The following is a 20,144-nucleotide window of genomic DNA, read 5'->3' on the forward strand; positions in this document are numbered from 1 at the left end:
CATCTTGTTTTCTGCCACTGTTTGTTAATCAGAAGAATACAAAGTTGCATTTCACAACTGCACCTTCTCATCCATACCTTTTCTTCCTGGAGACTGTTAAAAACATTTTGGATGCTTGGAAGCTTTCTAATGTTGCATCCTAAAATTATGCACAACCATTGTCTTCCATGGAGATTGTTAAAGAGTTGGGGTCCTTAACTGAGACACAGATAACCAAGGAGGGGGAAAGAAGGAGGAGGCAGGAAAGAAAACTAGAGATGTTTCCCATGAGTCTGTTCAACCCTTTGACAGCATTTTGCTTTCACTTCAAAATAGTCTTCATCTCTAACCCAAGGAAATACTATCTTCAGTTCAAATACTTCTGTTTGAAACTTCAGCCCAGTTAATTTCATTGATTAGTTCCTGCAGTTTCTAAGATACCAATAGGAGCTTTGCACTTACTCTTTCGCCTACTGGCTTAATAATTTTTCAGGCAAAGGTTCTTTTCTACACCCAGCACCTCTATAAGAAGGAGGTCTTCTAGCTCTGTCCTTGTCAAAATTATTTAAAGAACATTGTGGTTTATTACATCTTTTTTGCTTGGTAAAGGAATTTCCAGCTATTACAAAAGCATCCAGATTAGCCAAAATTAGAAGGAGCATCTGTTCTTCAAGTAAGGTCTAGATAATGGTTGTACAAAATCCATTAAAAATGGAAATTATTTAACCTTCCTAGTACTGATAATCTCATAATGCACTGATACTTAAATCTGAAAGGACCAGTCGCAGGCTAATCATGATGGTAGCAAAGACCATTCCATAGATCATTGTACTGTCCTCACACTGGGAGTCATTTAATTAGAATACAGTGCCAAGTATTATATTGCAAAGTTAAAAAGAAAGGTTTGCTGTGTGCCAAGGTCTTATCAGTTGTCAACCAAAATGATGGACTACACTGTCATGGAAAATGTTCTTAAAACCTGGGAAGCCTAGGTTCCAAATCTCTGGTGTTCCTCCTTCCTCCATGCAAGGAATTCCATCAGTGTGTTAGTTCAGACATTCCCCTGTATAAGTAACCTGGATGATGCAGAGGGCAGGTTCATGTGATCCAAGGAGGTCACTGAGTAACTACCTGCTGTTAGGTGATCTTTTGGTTACGTTCTGAATTATATTGACATCTCACCTTGAAAGGTAGGAGAGAATGTAAATGAAGCCTAGCTAAACTCTGCTATAGACCTAAATCTGATACACAAGGAGCATTAAGCCTGCAGCTCAGAGGAGGATAATCCCTTCTGTTCGTGTTGTGCAATGAGCATCAGGTGGTCTGTGGAGACTCTTGCACAAGGCCTGGTAGGGAGAAGCGCTCCAAGAGAGAGAAGAGGGGTTGATGACATTTGTTTCACATTCTGTGGGGCAGTAGGATTTAGCTGCAGTGGCTCATGATGATACCACAGGCAGACAAACAATGTGTGTCATGTTTGAACCTGTTTTCTAGTCCCCTCCACCAAGAACCAAACAAGCTCTGTGAACCAGCAGCCTAAAGATGAACAAATCCTGTGTCTCCCTACTAGTTCTCCTGTCACTCCTACCTCACTTAAGGGATAATGATGTCAGTTTTTCTGGGTATATACTACAGCCCTTAAAAAGGTTTGATAACCCGAGGTAGCTTTTTTGTCACCAACATTGTCAGTTGTCACTGGTCTTTCCTCAACTGCCTACCAGTCTTTCTCCATAGTTGAGGAACTTCTGAAAAAACAGGTGTTAACTATAAATGGTGTAAATGGTAATCCTGTTTCCAATGTGCAAGGGCTTATTTCAATTTGTTAATAGGAACCTGGTTTCCACTACTAGCCAATAATTTTTCTTAAAACTGATTTTATGTTTGAAGCTATCTTCTTTCAGCTGGTTAGCTGGTATTTTTTTCAAACAATCCTTTGGAAAAATGTACCTGTCTCAAAGTGATCTGCTATTCTGGACTGAGTATTGCCTGGAAACAGTTTCTTAGGGGGAAAAAAGTGACCTAGCAGGTCAATTCTGTTAAATCCTGGTTTAACTGGTGCAATTAACTCTACTTGAGAGGCTTATATGTCTGAATGTTAATTCCTAATTATGAAAATCTTACAGACTTGCTTTTCCAAGAACTGGGGACATTGGGGCACATTAAATCCCATCCAATGTGTTGGGTCCTTTTACTGTTAATGGCATTCTGCCATAAATCACATTTATTCTCTGGGAAACAGTATTTCTGGTTGTTCTGGTTTGGCCAAATTTAGAAATATATCCTCTGAGAGAAGGCACAACCACCCGTCCCCCACCAGGTTCGGGAAAAAAATAAATTTTCCTCGAAGGAAAGTGAAGAAGATAAAACTATTTATTTACCAAGCACACGGGAAAGGAAAATAATGTTAAATGGTAAAATCTTTCGCTGTAGAGGAAAAACCTGAGAAAGTGTTCGAGTCCTCCCTTTGGTCTCCTCGGAGCTGGGGCTTGGGCCAGGGCCAGGCCCTCTGTGCCCGGTGGAAAGTCCTCCCGATGTGCTCTGATGTTACAGCAATCAGGCAGTCCAGTAGAAAAGGGAGAAAATCTGAAATTCCAGAGAAGGAAAAGTTCAACTCTCAGCCTCTCTCTGGAGAACAAGAACTGGAAAAACTGGCCAAAAGCTGACTGGAAAGCAGCAAGCCGGGTGCTTCCTCGCTTCCCTGCCCCAGCTGGGGAAAAAAAACCTGCTGTCTCTGTGTGACCTTGAAAAAGCTGCAAACTGCTTTGAGAAAGTTTCGCTCAGTTTTTTTCCTTCCCCCTCTCAGGCTCAGTTTAGAGGCATGGAAAGGCATAAAAATTAATTTCTGGGCATAGGCAGTGATATGGGATACACATCATAAGGTCACCCCAAGACACTGGTGTATATAAAAAATTCACAAGGTGATTGATTGTCAAACTTCTTAAGGAATCAAATTCTGTTCCATTTTCAAAGAGAACAAAAAATGGAAAAGATTTCCCAACCCATTTGAAATTAATTTAAAAGATAAGCAACATCTGCTGAGGCTTAAATTACTTAGCCTTATGTTTCATAAATGATGTCACCAGCTAAAACTCTGCTTGACAATATTTTAAGAATGACAGTTAACAGCCTGGTTAAAACACATGAATTTTTAAATTTATATTAGGTTTGAAATGTGCTTTGGCTTTTAGTTCACCAAAAAAGTCTAAATTTTGTGTGGACCAATGTCTGCATTTAATGTCATACAGGAGTTTCTCCATCCCTCTCTTGTGGCATTAAGGAAATATAGTCAATTTCTCCAGCCTAAAAGCAAACAAATATTTTAAAATACTATTTTCAAACAAAAGCACTTTATAAACTTGATTTTCTCACAGGCTATTTTACTCAAATTAACTGGGGATGTGTGTGGATACATATATATATATATAAATATATAAAATTATTAAAATATATAATTGACTTTTAAATCTTACTAATATAATTTATAATTTGACTTCTTGCCTAATTTATGTAATAACTCCTAGTTGCTGTAAAAACAGTAAAATCCATGCATGCTGTATCATTGCATGAGGATTTGAGTCTTTGTTTATTATTTAATAGCTCCTAAACTCATGCAGTAGGGTGGGAGTGAAACCTACTTTCCAAGAAGTTAAGATACCAGTCATAAACCCATAAGCAGTGGAGGAACTTTGAAGAGACCAGAAGCAGAAGAGAGTTTCTTGTGTGAGTTCAGCAGATACTTGCAGAGTTAATCCTGTGGAATGAAGCTGGGAGACTGGATTACAATTTTTCAATATCAGTTGACAGATAAGGATTCACTTCTCATAGGCATCACTTGGGAATAATCCATTTACAGCCACCACTTGACAATTTTGGCTTTAAGGTTCAATTGCTTTAGCTTTCCTGTTTCTAAAACAGCCCAAACAGTACAAATCTGTCATAGGCACAGTGAAATGGAAATCTGTTGACTAAGGTTTAGCCTGCAGTTGCAGTGATGCAGCAAAGAGATCTAGGATTAAATACTTGCAGATGCTCAGGCAGTTCTTGGTAAAGAAATGCTAAATCAGTTTGCTGGTGTTCAGGTTGCAAGTCTAAGTCAGATTAGCAGAAAAGAAGAGGGAAATAGCAATCCTCTCTCCTCTAACAGCTGGCAGGATTTTTGTAAGACTTCCATGTATGTGGCCTTCCTCTAATGACCTACAGGAGCAGAGTCATGTCAGCTGCTATTAGGTAACCAGGGCAGGTTTTGCATCTCTCAGCAGTGCTGTCCCACACCAGCCTCCAAAAGTCTTTAATAGTTTGAATTAGTTGAAATGATTTAGTGAAGACTGATGTGTCAGGGACAAAGTCAGTCTGGGACTCCTAAGCACAAAAATATGACCTTTTTCTTCATTGTTTACACAAAACCAGCTTTTAGGATTCTGCAGTAATGATTAGTACCCCATACAGGCACAGCTATAGCACAGTACGGATCTTGTGGAGACCCAGTGGATAAGTGGACATTGACACTGGATTTTTGTACATCAAAAATTATTATGGTCATGCAGGTGTTGGGCAATTTTCCTTATTTCCAGAGGTCAGCAGCTTTGTAGAATAAAAAGCAAAGAATAAAAACAAGAATCTTTGGAACCACCCACAAAATGCCGTCAATGCCAATTTGTATAGTTCCAGTATTAGCACCAGGAGGATTAAAACCATCCACATGTTTTATGCTGTTTTTCTGTTGGGAAAGTAATTGGATCCTTCAGAGGAACTAGTTATAGATTCAGTGCTAATCTTCACTTCCTTAATTATTGCCAAGTTTCAGGAAATAGTAATAAAATTGTTTCTTAGTAGTATGTATTAGTTTAATATAATGCTTGTATATTGCCAAAGCACTGCTGAAGTAATGTTACAACTACAGTACCGTGACCTTGTTTAGATACTTTAAGGCTACAACAGGAACTATTTGGTGGTTTACTGTTTTAGTGTTTGCCAAGAATTAACTCTTAGCCAATTTTCTAATGGCTGTTTTTCAATAGTTAAAAACCTGCTCATTTTCTAAATGCCTAAAAGACATTTTTGTATTTTTAAAAGATCAAAATGTCCTCCATTAGGGACAGGCTTAAAACACAGATGTAGGACAAAACCCACTTGAAGTCAGCATATTGAAACTTGGTTTTCCTACAGATCCTGGGGAGAAAAAGGTCTTGGCTTCCCTCACAGCAGCATCTGGCTCTACACTGACCCCTGTCTTTCTTCCCATGTTTCAGTGATTGGATCTTCTTGTCCTTCCCCAGCAGCTGTCCAGCAGCACAGGTCCTGCTGACTGAGTCCTACCTTGGTGAAGACAGTGGGTCTCAAGCAGAGCTCTTGCAGTGGGGTGATAGGAGCCAGAGTGCTGATAGCAGGCAGAGTGCTGGGGTGGCATGGGACACAGGGGTTGCTCCTCTCTGTCCGTAAGGGATGCGGGGCCCCTGGATCATGGAGCACAAAGAAGAGTCAGTCTGCCCTAAGGGGCCATGGTTGGGAGCCACTGCAGAGCCTTCCCAGATTGTTCCTCATTCCCTGAGCAGCTGGCGCAGGCAAACAGGCGGAGGGAGAAATGCTTATGAGAAATGTTAATTTCATTTCTTAGTGGGTTTAAGTGGGTATCTTATTCCAGCTCCCTACTATGATGATAAGAATTCTGAAAGAGGCTATAGGGTGGAATGCAGCCTCTTCACAGGCCCTTCTTCGGTGAGATGGAGCTTGAGCCATTCACATACATTGACAGACATTTACAGAGAACAATCAAAAAAACCTGAAATTGCAAACTGAGGCCAAGGGAGGAGATGGGGCCTGTGTAGTGCTTTTTGAGACAGCCCATCATTTCCTCAGACTGCAGAGTGGCAGGAGGGGGGTGTCATCAGATGTGTAGGATTGCACTCGTTTTGTGCAGACATGGTTCTGCACTGACATTTGTCAGCTCTAAGTCTGTCATACTACAAGTAAATTTGGTTTGCAAATGTTTCCCCTCAAGCACTGCAAGATGTATCTGCCATGTAAGTTGTGTAACATTAGTTCCCTCTTTGAAAATTCAATCTTTTTATTCTTGCTGATATTCCTTTTCCTGTAGGTGACTGATAAAGTCACCCTTTCCAGTTAACAGCTGAAAAATTAAAAGCTGCATTACAGAAACTAAAAAGCAGGTATCAATAACACTGATCTCAGATTTTCATGCTTTCCTTATTATTTTGTAAGCAGCATATGTTCTCAGCATTGAAGCACTTTTACAGTTTCATCTCTGCAGATTTTCAGTCTTGTGACCCAGGTGGGTCCAACTACGGCAACAAGAGTTGATTTTATATTTTGGGCACTGTAACAAAATGCAGAGAAACTCCCTGACTGTATTTTATGAAGAACAGTTCTTAACTTGTTTTTCAAGACCAATTTTTTTTCTCTGTAGATTGTAATGGAATTCAAAGTTTTGTAAACAAGATATTGTTCTGACCCTGAGAAAAGAGAATATGCTACTGTAACAACCTACTTAGATAATTAAAGAAACATGCGTAATGTGATTTTAATGAGGGTTCTTCTTAGTTGCAGCTAACAAGAAAATGTCAACAAACAAAAAATTTCAAAATGTAATTTTTCCAGAGTTTAGCAAACTTCATTAGTTCAAAACATGTAGCATGATCAGTGATTCTATTCTGATTGGGACTGCATAACCAAGGACATTATTGCTTGTCATATCCAATTTTTTTCCACATTTTTCTCTGTACTTTAAACTGCTTTTCTTCCCTGTGGAAATGTTTGGTTTTGTGAATGTCCACAAAATAGTGCTGGCTAGTATTTCAGGCTAAAATATTTCCTGATTTTATTGTCTCAGTATTCATGATCTGCACACTTGATGAAAAATTATAAACACACTCACAGCTGTTTGTGAAAGATTCAATAGTGGCAGCACAGGCAAAACAGTAAAACGTTTTACCAAAGATGTGGTGATGATGGATGGTAGTGATGTTTCAAAGCATGAAGCAAGACAGACTTCTTGAGTCCTCTTCCAAGATGGAAAACAAGGTTTAACAATGGATAGAGTGTATTGTTACAAGGAAGGTCCACTTACAAAGCTCAGTTTCAAAGTGACGTAAAAAAGCAGGTATTTTGGATACACACAGATATGTGCATAACATTTTTTCTTAGCTGTATTGAAGTTGTCCTAATTATCCAATTGCTGGTGGTGCCTGTGTTTAGACACCATCTGTGCCTTTGTCAGACCGTGGGAGCGTGCGCATTCAGACCCTCCCCATCTGAGCCTAGCAGAGGGACGCAGCCTGAATCCCACAGCTGCCCCTGTGGCTATCAGGATGGATCACAGACCAAATTAACTCTTTAGAGATCTCCATGTGTTTTTCAGCTTTCTAGAGCTGAAAATGTTCCCATTAATAATATTATAGACTGGTTCTTTGGGTACACGTAATATCATAAATAGCTGGAGGAACCAGGCTAGAAATGCAATTGAGAAACTGCCATCCCACAGCAGCTGATTCTGTGAAAAACAATGCCTCAGCCCCCATTTTCAGCTTAGGATATGTCAGAGGTCACATACACTAAACATACTCTTGTGCAAGGAGGGCTGTGGAATAGCTGTTTGTGATGTCATCTTTTTTTAATGCTATCTTTTTTCAGGTATTTTCTTCCTGTACCCGAAATCAAAGGCAATACACTGAAAGTTCCCTGCTTGTGAAGGTCTTACTCACAGTACTCATTAACACTCAAAGATATTTCACATGGCAGGGGAAGTCAGAAACAAACAGCCTATCACACGTGCCACTCCTTTATGGCAGGAATCTGAATGGGTAAAACCAAATTGTTAAGAGATTTTTTAAACAGATTTTTCCCAGACCTTGCACTGACTTTTCCAGTAGTTTTCTGGAAGAGACATTTTTACTTTTTTCTGCCTTTGACCTTTGTGTCAAAAATATTGTTGGTCACTAAAAGCCGAGGTGGATGTTTCTTTTCTGATGGTTTGAATTTATTCAGGAGCTGCGGAGTTAAGCTTGACTAGAAAGCCTACCAAGGAAGTACATTGCAATGTGTCCCTGTCATTGCCACATGTCATTGAAACACAGTATTTGTTTCTCTGTATAGCCTTATATGGATATGCTAAGTTTCAACATACCATTTCCACTTACCAAGGGAGCCATTGAGCCATAGGCAGGCTCTGCAAACTCTGCAGGCATGAAGTGGTTGCTTTTGGTTTTGTTTTGGCCAACAATAATTGCTGAAGCTACTTCAGTTTCCTCCACAGTTTCCAATCAACTTCTCATGAATAAGAGACAAATCTTTTACCTTGCCTAGCAGTGGTCTGTTATGACACAGTTAAGAAAAAGAGCCCCACGAATGCTCTGAGAAACTCCTTGAGGAGAGGTAACTGGAAAACTCTGTATGTAGATTCCCACAATTTGGGAAACAGACACTTGAGAAGGGCACACAGATTGAAAGGACAGGTTACTCTTTGCTTTAATTCTTAATGGCCTACTGAAATCTTGGCTTGGGAGAGAAGAGGTTCCCAAATTCTGCTTACATAATTCAGATTCACTGCCACATGCAGCCTCACAATGTAATTTTATACAAAAGTAACCTAATAGGAATGAAAAGGAGCATCAATCGTATAAGATACTACGTACATGGAAAAGGATTATCAAGGGCTTGACCATCTGAAGACAAAATTAAACATTCCTACTGAAGTCCCCTAGAGGAAGATTTGTGTTAACAGAAAAAATATCATGTGTGTGTTCTGAACCTGGATCAGTTGACAGAGCCAGTTTACAACAGGGTGCTCTACACTGACAAAGGCAGAGAGGTGTGATGATTTTCAGCAAAGAAGTGGATGCAATGGCCGTGGACACAATGGCCGTGGACACTGATGGAACTACTGAAAGCAACTTTGCCCCTAGACTGCTTCATCAGAAAAGAGCAACACTCCTGCTCTGTTCTCCCTAAATGAAGGAGTTCAGAAGATTTTGCAGGAGCCCAAATTGCCATATGTAAGCAGATGCCTGGGTTTGCTGTTCTAAATGCCCTGCACAGAATAATCCTGATATTTTCAGGTTAAAACAACCTTCCTATCAAACCTAGATTCCAGTATTACTTCTGTTTCATTAAACACATGTTGAAGCACTTAAGCATTTCATAAAGATGCATGAACCACCTGGAGATGCTGTCCATGAAGTTGTTCTTGTGATTGAAGCTACCAAACTAGAAAAAAAAAAATAACCTCACTGAAGCTGTAAGCCAAATTCAAGAATAACAAATCACCAACCAGAAGGGCTGAGTAAGAAAAAATAATGCAATCTTCCTGAAGGTAAGCGTGACCATGTGGGTGGAACAACTGCCAAATACAAAATTCTGTTGTCAACGACCACAAGATTCTGTAGTGGGGAGCACACAAGAAGAACTATTAACAACTATTAACTATTGTAAAAGTATTTCTGCTTGGGAACATAATGCTCATCTTCCATAATTTTGGAGGTGTGTAGTCTCCTAACAGATGTACCAATTCTGTGTGAAAATAGAATAAAATTATAACTTTTTTTTCTTTTTAATTCAGTAACTGTAAAAAGCAGTTGAAACTTCAATACTACACCTATAAATATTTTTGTTCTCAGTTCTGTAAGACCTTTTAAGGCCTTTATGAATCATAATATACAATGTAACACCAACTACAATAAATGCACTCTTTGCTTTTTGTATAATATTAAAGTTGAAGGCTGCATTACATGAAAGCAAAGCTATTGGATTGGCTTGGATACCACACTGTAAGGGCCTAATCCTGCGGCTTGCGTGAATCCAGACTGCCAGGATGACTCAGATAATTGTCATGTAGCACAGCACAGCAGCAAGAGAGGAACCCCAGCCCCATTTTAGAAGGAGGCCAAGGAGCCACACACTTATTTATCCATTGTGTTCACATCACATTTTCCCAGAAAGTATTCTTCTCCCGACAAAGCCTTGCCCCAGTGTAAACCCTTCTCCAGTACGTATTGTTTTGGTACAGTAAAGTTCAGGTCAAAGTTAAGGGCTACTTCTCCACAAATGTCCTGCAATGTGTGCCTCAGGGCATAGGCCACGTGTCTATGTGTTACTCAGTATTTCATATATGCTCTGTGCCTTTTAGCTCTTGGCTACGTGCTCCATCTTTAGAACTCAAATGCCTTAATAAAAATGACTGTTGGATGGCCACAAAACTCTGAAGCTTAACACAAGGCCATAAATTCAGTAGTAGTGTATCCACTCACAATCCAGTGATGCAAGTATGAAACCTACCTACATTTTGGCATGGGGGATTACCAAGGTAGAAGACAGAAATGGGTTGGCTCAGCTCCCTCAGCTGCAGGGCATCAAAGCCTGTCCCCACGGGATCCGCTGGTATCTCTTCTGCTGTTGAGTCCATGTTGCAGGTCCTCCTTTTGTCCATTTTCCTTATATAAGAGAGATGAGGAATTTTCAGAGACATTGTTCTCAGAGGTCCCATTCTTCAGCTATGTCCATCCATAAGAAGCTGTCTGGAGAGTCAGTCATTTTCCCTGTGTTACTGGGCGATGTTCTGAACGCAAGAAAAGCAGGACAGTGCAACCATTCAAATACCTATAAATAAAGATGTAACACTTTAGTAGCAGTCATTGCCTGCAGATCCACTCTCTTTTGAGACCTTACAACCAGAATTCTTGCTCATTTGAATTATTTTTAGTATTTCCCAGTATAATAAAAACTAAAATAAAAATACTTAAGTGTTTACTAAGGGAAGTTGTTCGCTAGCTCTCTGAAAAAGGTATTTTTTGTCTGTTTAGACTGTAGCTGGAAGTATAATACTTGAATCACCAGCATCACAAAATGTTAAAAAGGTGTACTCTGATGAAAAATTAATTGTCCCTTTTATATTACAATTTATTGACAAATAAGGCAAATAAGGCAATTTATTGACAAGGCAAGTACTTTTCATTTGGTGTAACTTGTAGGAACTCAAAAAAGCAAAACAGTGTAAGCATTGTTTTCCTTCTTATTCCTATGAGGATTTGACAAGGAAAGCAGCTAAGCTTCATTGGACTCAATGACCATAAAGGTCTTTTCCAACCTTGATAATTCAGATAAGGTGAAACAGCCCACAGAAGAGGAGAGGTCCATGGATTATGCCAAGGCAGCACAGGGACTCTACTGTGATCCCCAGTGAAAAACATGTGGACTGCAGAGAAAGGAAGGAAAACACTTGAGTCAAGGGAGTCACGCTGGTTACTGTAAACATAAGACTTGTTATTTTTATTTTCTTGTAATGGTTAATAAAGAAATCAGAAAAAAAAATCCAGAGGAATTGAAAGGAGAGAATGAAGAGAAGTGAGGTCACCTTGGGATTAATTACTGCAACACACAACATGGGCACACATCTCATCTTTGTAAGCAACTGAGGATTAAGATTTAACTCTGTATTAGCAATCTACTGCTAATTTCTGAGCATTTTGAATTATTGACAGTATCCCTTAACTTTAGCATCTACTCCCTTAAGGCTGATTGTTCTTCCTTGTATTTGAAGAGGGCAGAACAGAGGCTGCAGGCCGAAACAAATAGATCTGGTTCCTGCCCTCACAGGTCCCACTGTATTGAAAGTTGTCAATACCTGAGACTTTCAAATATGTTACACCTTAAATCAAAACCTTTCATAAAGTTAGAACATAAGCCTAGTGCAACTTTTTTATGCTTTCATATGGTACCTTAAAGGTGATTTGGGGCTTCTGGGTGCTATGGTCACGTATGTTCACACAAAGAAAAAAAAACTGGAAAAGATCCATTTAAATTTAAGGCTGCTTACAGCTCTTATCCTTCACAGGCAGCAGGAATCCCTAAGTCCTTGGAATTCAGGCCATACAAGCACATCTCATAGTGTTTGGAGCTGACTGGCTTGTAAAAGGTTTAGGGCAGGAAACTTTACTGGTATTTTAGTACGTAGCATTTCTCCTGTTCTGCTATTTAAACATTTTCCTTGTTATGTTAATACATAAAATTAGTTTTTATTTCCCTTACCAAACTTTTTTTCATATGAATTGCTTGACCATTTTTTTTCTTACCATCATTAATTGAGAAGACTGAAAAAACAATTTTAAATCAATTTTAAGAGACCAAGCTAACACACATTAACAATGTGAAACTCAAATCATGTGTCAGTGTTGGCTTGCTTAGGGAATGCAGATACATTTCTGCATGAGGATGTCAGGATGATAAATAACATTAATTTTTAAATTTGCATCCAATTGTCCAGGAAATTTATGCCCTTATATAAGTAAAGTTTAACATAAAGCTACACACATAGGCCCACATTTCAGATTCAGATGAACAAAATTCCCTTAAAAGGTGACTGTTAAGAGTCCCTCCTTGCAGATGAGGTTTTAGTCTGGAGAAATCCAGGTAGATCACTCCTCTCCAAGTAACAGAAAACTGTTAATTACACCACTGGTCATTTTACTGTTTAGGTAAAGTTAGTCTTAAATTATTTAACAAGAAAATAAAAATGGCAGTCCGAGTTAACTAAATTAAACAGTTATATAAAGTGCTGAATGATTATGTCTTTTAAGCTCCTCTTCTGGAAAATAACTTAAAAACTAAGAATGAACACTAAAGGCAACTTTCAGAAGTCAAAGATGACATGAAACTTATGGTTTTGTCCCAAGATGAACAATAATGTCAGAAGAACAGAGCACTGAAATGATGCATCAACTGGAATGAAAACTTCCACTTCAAAGATCTGATGTATCTAAAATAAATAAATACCACAATCTGTAAAGTAAACCGGCACATTTTATAATTTTTAAAACTTCTTGTATGGGGTTTACAAACTGGAGGATACACCCAAAATAACTAGTCCAAAGTATTCCTTAAAAAAATTATAAATTATTGGCTACAGTTTCTTTAATGGAGATTGCAGGAGTAGGTCCCACATGAGTCCATATATAGCCCTTCTCTGGCCTTGTAGGAACGGTTGGGAAGGGAGATGATCGAGATTTGAAATATTCCGAAGGTGCATGACAAACAAATTCTAAATACTCCATCTTCCTTGGGAGATCTTCTTCTGGTCCTAGGAAAAAAAATAAATCTTCAAAGACAAAACTTAAAGGCACAAAATTAAGTAAGTTGCCTAAAAATTTGCCACAACAGCCAACATTCCCTTAGAGAATTTATCTTTGCAATCAATGGCTTTCCTAGGAAGGTAGCATCATGTATAAGGCAAGAAACCTCTACCTTCAATTTTGCTGGGCTGATCTTTCCCCCCACCCCATTTGAAGCACTCTGGTATTTGAGTGAAGTACTGTAGTTAATATATTTTAAATATATCCTATTTGTGTCCTGCCTGTCAGAAGGACTTACTAATTTTATCATCAGTAGCAGAACAGTCTCTATGCCAGTGCTTGCATGCTATGTATTTTGAATACCCAGGACAAAGATCAGGTAATTCAGGTCACTTTAAAAGAAATAACTTGGACTAGTATATCAGAATCAAAGTTACTATGGTTTAAACCTATCTATAGAGCAGTAATTTGATCTTTAAAGCCACACATCTGTAATTGTCCCCACAAACACTCAGATAATCACAGTACAAGATAATCACACACTGTAATAGTAGTAATCATATTATATACATAAGATAAATAAAAAGTGTTATTACAGTAAATGAGATGTTTACAGAATTAGGGTCTAAAATGTGGAACTTGCATAAAACACCTTGACAAGCTAAAATGTTCATTTAAAAAATACAACTCTGCATTAGTGTAGGCACATATAAGTAGTTGTACAAAGTGAAGGCCTACAGATTACCTATGATATAGGATGCTGGGTCAAAACAGTCTTTGGGGCTGGCTTGTGTAGGAATGAGCCAGGTTAGCGCAGCACTCTTTTCACAGTATTGGTCCTGAATAAACCCACGGATCTGAGCGTAGTATGTTCTTCCATCCTGCTCATCAACCACCGAAACAACATCTCCAATTTGATAGTATACACCCTAGAAGACATACAAATGACACTGAAATCAAACAACCTGATTTTGTCAGCTTCACTTCACATTGATTCGTGTCTTAAGTATCAGTACCCTAAATTATACCAGTTTTGAAAGGCAGCTGCAATTCAGCCACATGCAAAAGAATGGTGGCGTAAAAAAGAAAGGTGTTTGTTTTTAAAAAAGAGAAAAAGAACACAAAAAGCCCCGAACAATCCTGTTCACAACAACACTGCAAAGTATCAAAGTAGCAGCATTTTGCACAAGGAGGTTAAACAGAAGTTTTGACATAATTCCTAGGAATTTTTGATAAAAAACATACACACAAGACAGTAATTCCTTTCTGAACTGGTCAACAGCAAACAAAAGATTCATCTAGGATGTCAGACACAAAGCACCAGGTCCCTGGAGAGTATATGGAATCTCAGCCTACCACTGGCTGTGCAGTCTCCCCCTACCTATCCTGACTTTTTTTTGGGGGGAAGAGGGGGAAAAAACCATTTTGTTTGCTTATACTGCTGGGAAACAAAGCGAATTTCAGAACTTTAAAACACTAACACCTTAGCATGCTGGTAAAGCTGCTCTCAAGCATGAATGTGAGAAGGTTCCCTCCTGCTTCACTGCAAATACCAACAGATCTTGTTCCCACGGTGTCTGAGCCTGCTCGCACCAGTTCTGAAACGGGAGCCAGCGGAGACGTTGAGGCACTGCAACCCACCCCCTCTACGGGCAATATGTTCTGCGCCTAAGGCAGGAAACAGCACACAAATCGAAATACTCATCTCCAGTCACTTTTGCTTGACCTCTGCACGGTGCAGGTTAAGTTTAAAAATGCTGACTGCAATAATTAAAAAAAAAAAAAAGGATGCATTTTCTCTTGGAAGAGAACAACTGGGATAATGATAACTATTTAAACTACTTAGGTAAACTCCCTTGCAAGACTTAACGGCAATAATTACGGCAAACCAAAGTCCTACACAACCATTAGGCAAGGAAGAACAGTTTCTGTGACTATATCCCTAGTGCTTTCACTGTACATGATAGTTCTTGAAATTGGAAACAGAAACAGGATAATAATTTTTGCAAATAGATTTGCATAAACCATACCTTATAAAAGATTGATTCTGCTGTAATTATAGTGGATACGGACTCAGGAGCCTTGATGGGCTAAGAAAAGAACACAGAAATAAAAAATCAAGAGCATTAAAGCAAATCAACCATGAAGTTCCAGAAATTGTTTTACCCTTTTAGACAACGTGCAGATACATTATCTTCTAAGAAAACTAGCACACATTTCTAGTTTAAAGTTCAAAACAACACAGCTAACGTCTTCATCCCCAGGATTTTATGTGGAGAAGCGAGTGCTGAACTCCCATGACCGGTTTCTCTTCCCACTCCTCCCGCGGGCCCCGTGTCCGCCCCAGCCCGGCACAGGCTCCCGGCCCACCCGCGGCCCCGCGCTCTGCCACGCGCCGCCTTACGTTTTTTAGCTTGAAGATGTGCCGCCTGCCCTTGCCCTTCGTGGAAACCTTCTTCTCCGCGGCGGGCGCAGACTTGTACTTGGTGTTCCTGAGCCGCGCAGAGCGGCGGTGGATCTCCTGCTTGCTCTGTGGGGAACGGCGGGATGAACACACGGGGGACGGCCCGAGCACCCCGGCCCCGCCCAGCCCCGCCCGGCCCCGGCGGCTCCCGCAGCCTCACCCTCGGCCTCCTCACCCTCGGCCTCCTCACCTGCTTCCCGCCGCCGCCGCTGCCGCCGCCGCCGTTGCTGTGCTGGGCGGCGGCCGAGGTGGTGGCGAAGGCGGCGGGGGGGGGCGGCGCCGAGCGGGCCGTGCAGTTGTTGCACAGGATCTCGCCCTGCCCGCCCTTCTTCCACATGGAGGAGGACGTGCTGCGGCACACGCTGCAGGTGGGCTTCAGCCCCAGCGGCATCCTGAGCCCGGCGCGGGGCCCGCGGGCCCGACAGCGAGCGGCGGGAGCGCGGCGCCCACAGCGGCCCCGGCGCCGGCCCCTTCCCGGCGGCGGCGGATGTGGCTGCGGCGGGGCCGGGAGCAGCGGGGCCGGCCCTGCCCTCTGCTGGCGGCGGCCGTGCCCCGGCCCCGGAGACAAATCGGTCCCGGCCCTCGCAGGGCGCTGCTCTCGCCTCGGAGCCGGGGCACAGAGAGCCGTGTCCTGTTAGTCAGCGGCGAGGCCCGATGGGGGCAGGTGGGGCTGTTCAGCCCGGAGAAGAGAAGGGTGAGTGGAGACCTCGCAGCACCTTCCAGTATCTGAAGGGGCCTTACAGGGAAGCCAGAGAGGGACTCTTCGTCAGGAAGAGCAGTGACAGGACAGGGGGAATGGGTACAAAATGAAAGGTGGAAAATTTAAATTAGATATTAGGAAGAAGTTCTCTGCTGTGAATATGGCGAGATACTGAAACATTGCCCAGGGAGGCCGTGGATGCCTCATCCCTGGCAGTGTTCAAAACCGTGCTGGATAAGGCCTTGAGCTACCTGGTCTGATGGGAGGTGTCCCTGCTAATGGTATGGGGGTTGGGACTAGATGATCTTTAAGGTAGCTTCCAACCCTTAACGTTCTGTTACTCGATGCAGCAGAAGCTGCCTCTGGTTCCATTCCTGTTTGCAGGGAATGCCAGGTGCTGTCATCCAAGGATTTACAGCTGTCACTCTTCATACTCAACAGAAAATCAGAGGACAGGAGATGGACTGCAATGATTGTCCTGATTCAGGAGAAAGTGTTGGTGGATCTTACCCTCAACATATGCCAGTTTTGGCCTTCATTTAGATCAGATATTTGGAAAAAATCCTCTACTTTTGAAGGTGGTGAGGCACTGGAACGGGCTGCCCAGAGAAGTTGTGGATGCCCCGTCCCTGGAACTGTTCAAGGTCAGGTCGGGTGGGGCTCTGAACAACCTGGACTAAGGGAATGTGATCCTGCCTATGACATGGGTAGTTGGAACTGGATGATCTTCAAGATGACCTTCAAAAACAAACCACTCTATGATTCTATGAACTGCCCCTCTTGCATGGCACCTCAGTCATGTATCAAATAGTTTAAAAGGCCAGGAAATGAACATGTGCTTTTGTGAAGCTTTGAGAGCCAAATGTAGGAGTCATGGATCTAACAGCGGTTCCTCACCTAGTGCTACTCACATGGCCCTGGGCCATCCCACGTAGATGTTTCTCAAGTCTCGTGTTACGAAAGAAATGCCCACTCATGCTTGAGGATTTGCAGTCTCTTAGTTCCCATACTCAGTTGCCATCCTTAGGGTTTATTTAAACGTTCCTTGGTGCAAATGAAATTGATTTTTGTCTTGTTCTCAGTGGACACATAAAACCATAGTTTGCAGGGATCTATTAACAGATGCTCCCCTCATGCAGTGTGCAGTGGATGCAGGGTGTGCCTGGGTTGGTACTGGCTCATGGACAGCTATGTTTAACCTTTTGCATGCCTCTTTCACACCAGCTTTGACCTTGTTGTCTCAGGTGCCAAATTTATTCCTCAATTTTGATTTAAATCCTGGTTTATCTTCATATCTTTTCAAGCTCGTTATACAGGCGCAATTGTTTCTGCTTCTTTAATGCATCTCTCTATAGTTGCATCTTGCAGATCAGTGATCTCTCAGAGCCCTTAAGCTCTTCCCACCACTTTTTTTTGCAGCTTCTGCCTGCTTTTGTTCCCAACTGCCCACCTCAGCAGTCCTCCACTGCTGGGGCCCTCTCACTGCCATCACATTGGCATAGCATCACTAGTCTGCGTAGAAATGAGTGACAATGTCCATTTCTGTACAGATAAGCATCTAACACTTTGTGAAGGTTTTTATTTTGCAAATAAAATTAGTAATAGTTGTTTTTTTTCAACTCCAGTTCTACCATCTTCCCGACTCCTGGGCTTCTAACCCCTTGGTCTTTCTGAAACCATGTGCAGGGTATTTTCTGTCACAAATGTAGAATGTGTGTGGTTTACATATATGTGTATACTCTTAATTAAATATGCTACTGTATATTGTTGATAATTTACCCACTGTGATTATTATTTCTGTTTTTAAATAATAACTTGAATAAAAAACTTGAATATAAAGAAAATGATTAAAAAATATCTTGAATAATAAAATCAATGAACTCAAGCTTTAAGAAACCTAATCTGAGGTGATACTTTAAGATAATTCAAAAATGGTTTAGACAACCATTTTTATGTTGTCAGAAGGAGTTTTAGGTCAGTATTTCTTTACAAGTGTGGTTCTGACTGTCATTTCAATGGAACCACAGTAAAACAACACCTTGAGATTACAGTGTTCTTGGTATGATTATTCTGTTGGCCTTGTGTAAGACCAGAGAGAGGCAGGGATTGCTGTCAGTGCTGCCTGATCACCCCCTACCTCACCTGGAAGGTGACACAAGGGACAGTGGTTAGGATGTTTTGTCAAAAATTAAACCTAGCATGTCTTTTATCTCAGGTAGGCAATAGCTGAAATGTTCTGATTTGAGAGTTGCTGAATACCTGGTAGTTAGGGGTAGAAGAGATGGGGCTCAGGACTTCTTAAAGTACCCCTCTCTCTAGAGGCTCCCAAGCCTTACAATGTCGATCCTAAATCCTGAGCATCCTCTTCAGTTTCCTGATTCTCCGTAACAGAGCTATCCTCTCTTTGGAGCTGAAGTGGGTTGACTCAGCCTGTGGCCTGGTTGGAAGTGCCTGATGCAGCTGAGGCATTTTGCATAGTGTAAGCTCAGCTAAAGTTGCAGAGTAAACGTTTTCTTCCAATTAATGTGTTTTTTCACTTTATTTTATTTTTACCCCAATAAGAGAAAGGGCTGCCCTTTGGAGTCATCAGAGCCCATCCCTGCTCTGTGAAACTTCCAATGTAGACTCCACAAAGAAGTGGAGAAAATAAAATGTTGGCTCCACCTGTGGAGGGGGACTGTGTTAGACACACTGGCTGTCAGTGCAGAACTGTTTCATCTCGGGAGCTCTTGGTGAGAGTGGTTTTTATTGGAAGTGATGCACATCCACACACACTGCTCATTTCCTGCTTCAGCACTTGAATTGTTCTGCAGTGGATTTAATTGCATTGCTTCCTCCTAGCTTCTTACTGCTATCCTACAGTCAGCTGGTTCACAGCTGAGGAATCCTTTATTCTTACTATGTGTGTCACTGTTCCACAGTCAGCTGCAGAGGATGCACCTGGAGTGCTTCTTCAGAAGTACTTGTGTTGTAAATGCATGAAATTTCGTAAGAGTCTGATGGACTGGTGCACTCTGCATTTCCACATGGATCTGTTCTAAGGTTCTGTACTTAACAGCTCTCCTGTGAGAAAAGCAGCTTCTATTCCCTTAATTCCCAGAGCCACAACTGATGCTATTCTTGAGATAGCATCAGTTATTACTTGCATAAGTAACATGCATCTGTCTTTACAGCTTCTGGGTCTTAATTACTCATTCAAGCTTGTGGAAGAGTCAAGAATTAACCCCGGATTTTGTGAGGTCTTTGGCTTTTGGCCCTCATGAAGGACATTGGTAGGTAAAGCAGTGGCAGAGATGACATAAAATGACCATGAGTACTTGGTTCTTTCAAAGTATGTTAAAGCTGTCTCTTGAGCCAGACAATTGCTTGTAAAGAAACCACCTATCATTGTGTCCACGTTTTAACTTCTGTTCTCACCAGCCTCCCTGAGTGTTACAGTGGCCTTCTGTGAGGGTGCTGAGGCACTGGAACAGGTTTCCCAAGAAAGTTGGGAATGCTCCATCACTGGAAGTGTTCAAGGCCAGGCTGGTTGGAGGTCTGAGCAGCTTGGTCTAGTGAAAGGCAGGGGGATTGGAACAACATGCTTTAAGGTCCCTTCCAACCCAAACCAGTCTGTGATTCCACGATCTTGGCATGCTTGGTGGAGGAAGCTGATGACATGACTGTAACAATGAACAAAGTAGTTTAGTGCTGTTAATGTAACAGAGGCACTCTGGAATTTCCTGGTAACAATGGAGAGTGGATATTAAGTGGCACTTAAGTAACACTAATTAACAGAATCTTTCACAAATATTAGTCCCCCCCTCTTTAGCACCACTACTTGTAGTGACAAGGCATTGCTCTACGAAGAACAAGTGCACAATATGGCTGTAGCAATTAAGACAAATTCTATTTTAGATTTTTTTTCAAAGCTTAATGATGGTAC

At 41.3% G+C, this 20,144-nt stretch overlaps 2 protein-coding genes across 2 annotated transcripts; one reads left to right on the plus strand and one right to left on the minus strand.

Moving 5' to 3' along the window:
• Positions 1-12,768: 12,768 nt before the first annotated feature.
• On the minus strand, positions 12,769-15,910 carry GATAD1 (GATA zinc finger domain containing 1). Its single transcript, XM_042043687.1, has 5 exons — positions 15,710-15,910; positions 15,460-15,585; positions 15,086-15,145; positions 13,801-13,984; positions 12,769-13,063 (listed from the first exon to the last, which is right to left on the minus strand). Exons 1-5 carry the CDS (start codon positions 15,908-15,910, stop codon positions 12,873-12,875), a joined length of 762 nt encoding a protein of 253 aa, XP_041899621.1. The 3' UTR covers positions 12,769-12,872.
• On the plus strand, positions 15,353-19,386 carry LOC121671333 (translation initiation factor IF-2-like). Its single transcript, XM_042042781.1, has 2 exons — positions 15,353-16,213; positions 16,604-19,386. The coding sequence occupies exons 1-2, from the start codon at positions 15,353-15,355 to the stop codon at positions 16,760-16,762; spliced, it is 1,020 nt and encodes a 339-aa protein (XP_041898715.1). The 3' UTR covers positions 16,763-19,386.
• The last annotated feature ends 758 nt before the right edge of the window (positions 19,387-20,144 follow it).

This window comes from Corvus kubaryi, unplaced genomic scaffold (genome assembly GCF_017639235.1).
Source record: "Corvus kubaryi isolate FWS band 111438036 unplaced genomic scaffold, C.kubaryi_AGA036_p1.0 37398, whole genome shotgun sequence".
In the NCBI taxonomy this organism is placed as follows: Eukaryota; Metazoa; Chordata; class Aves; order Passeriformes; family Corvidae; genus Corvus; species Corvus kubaryi.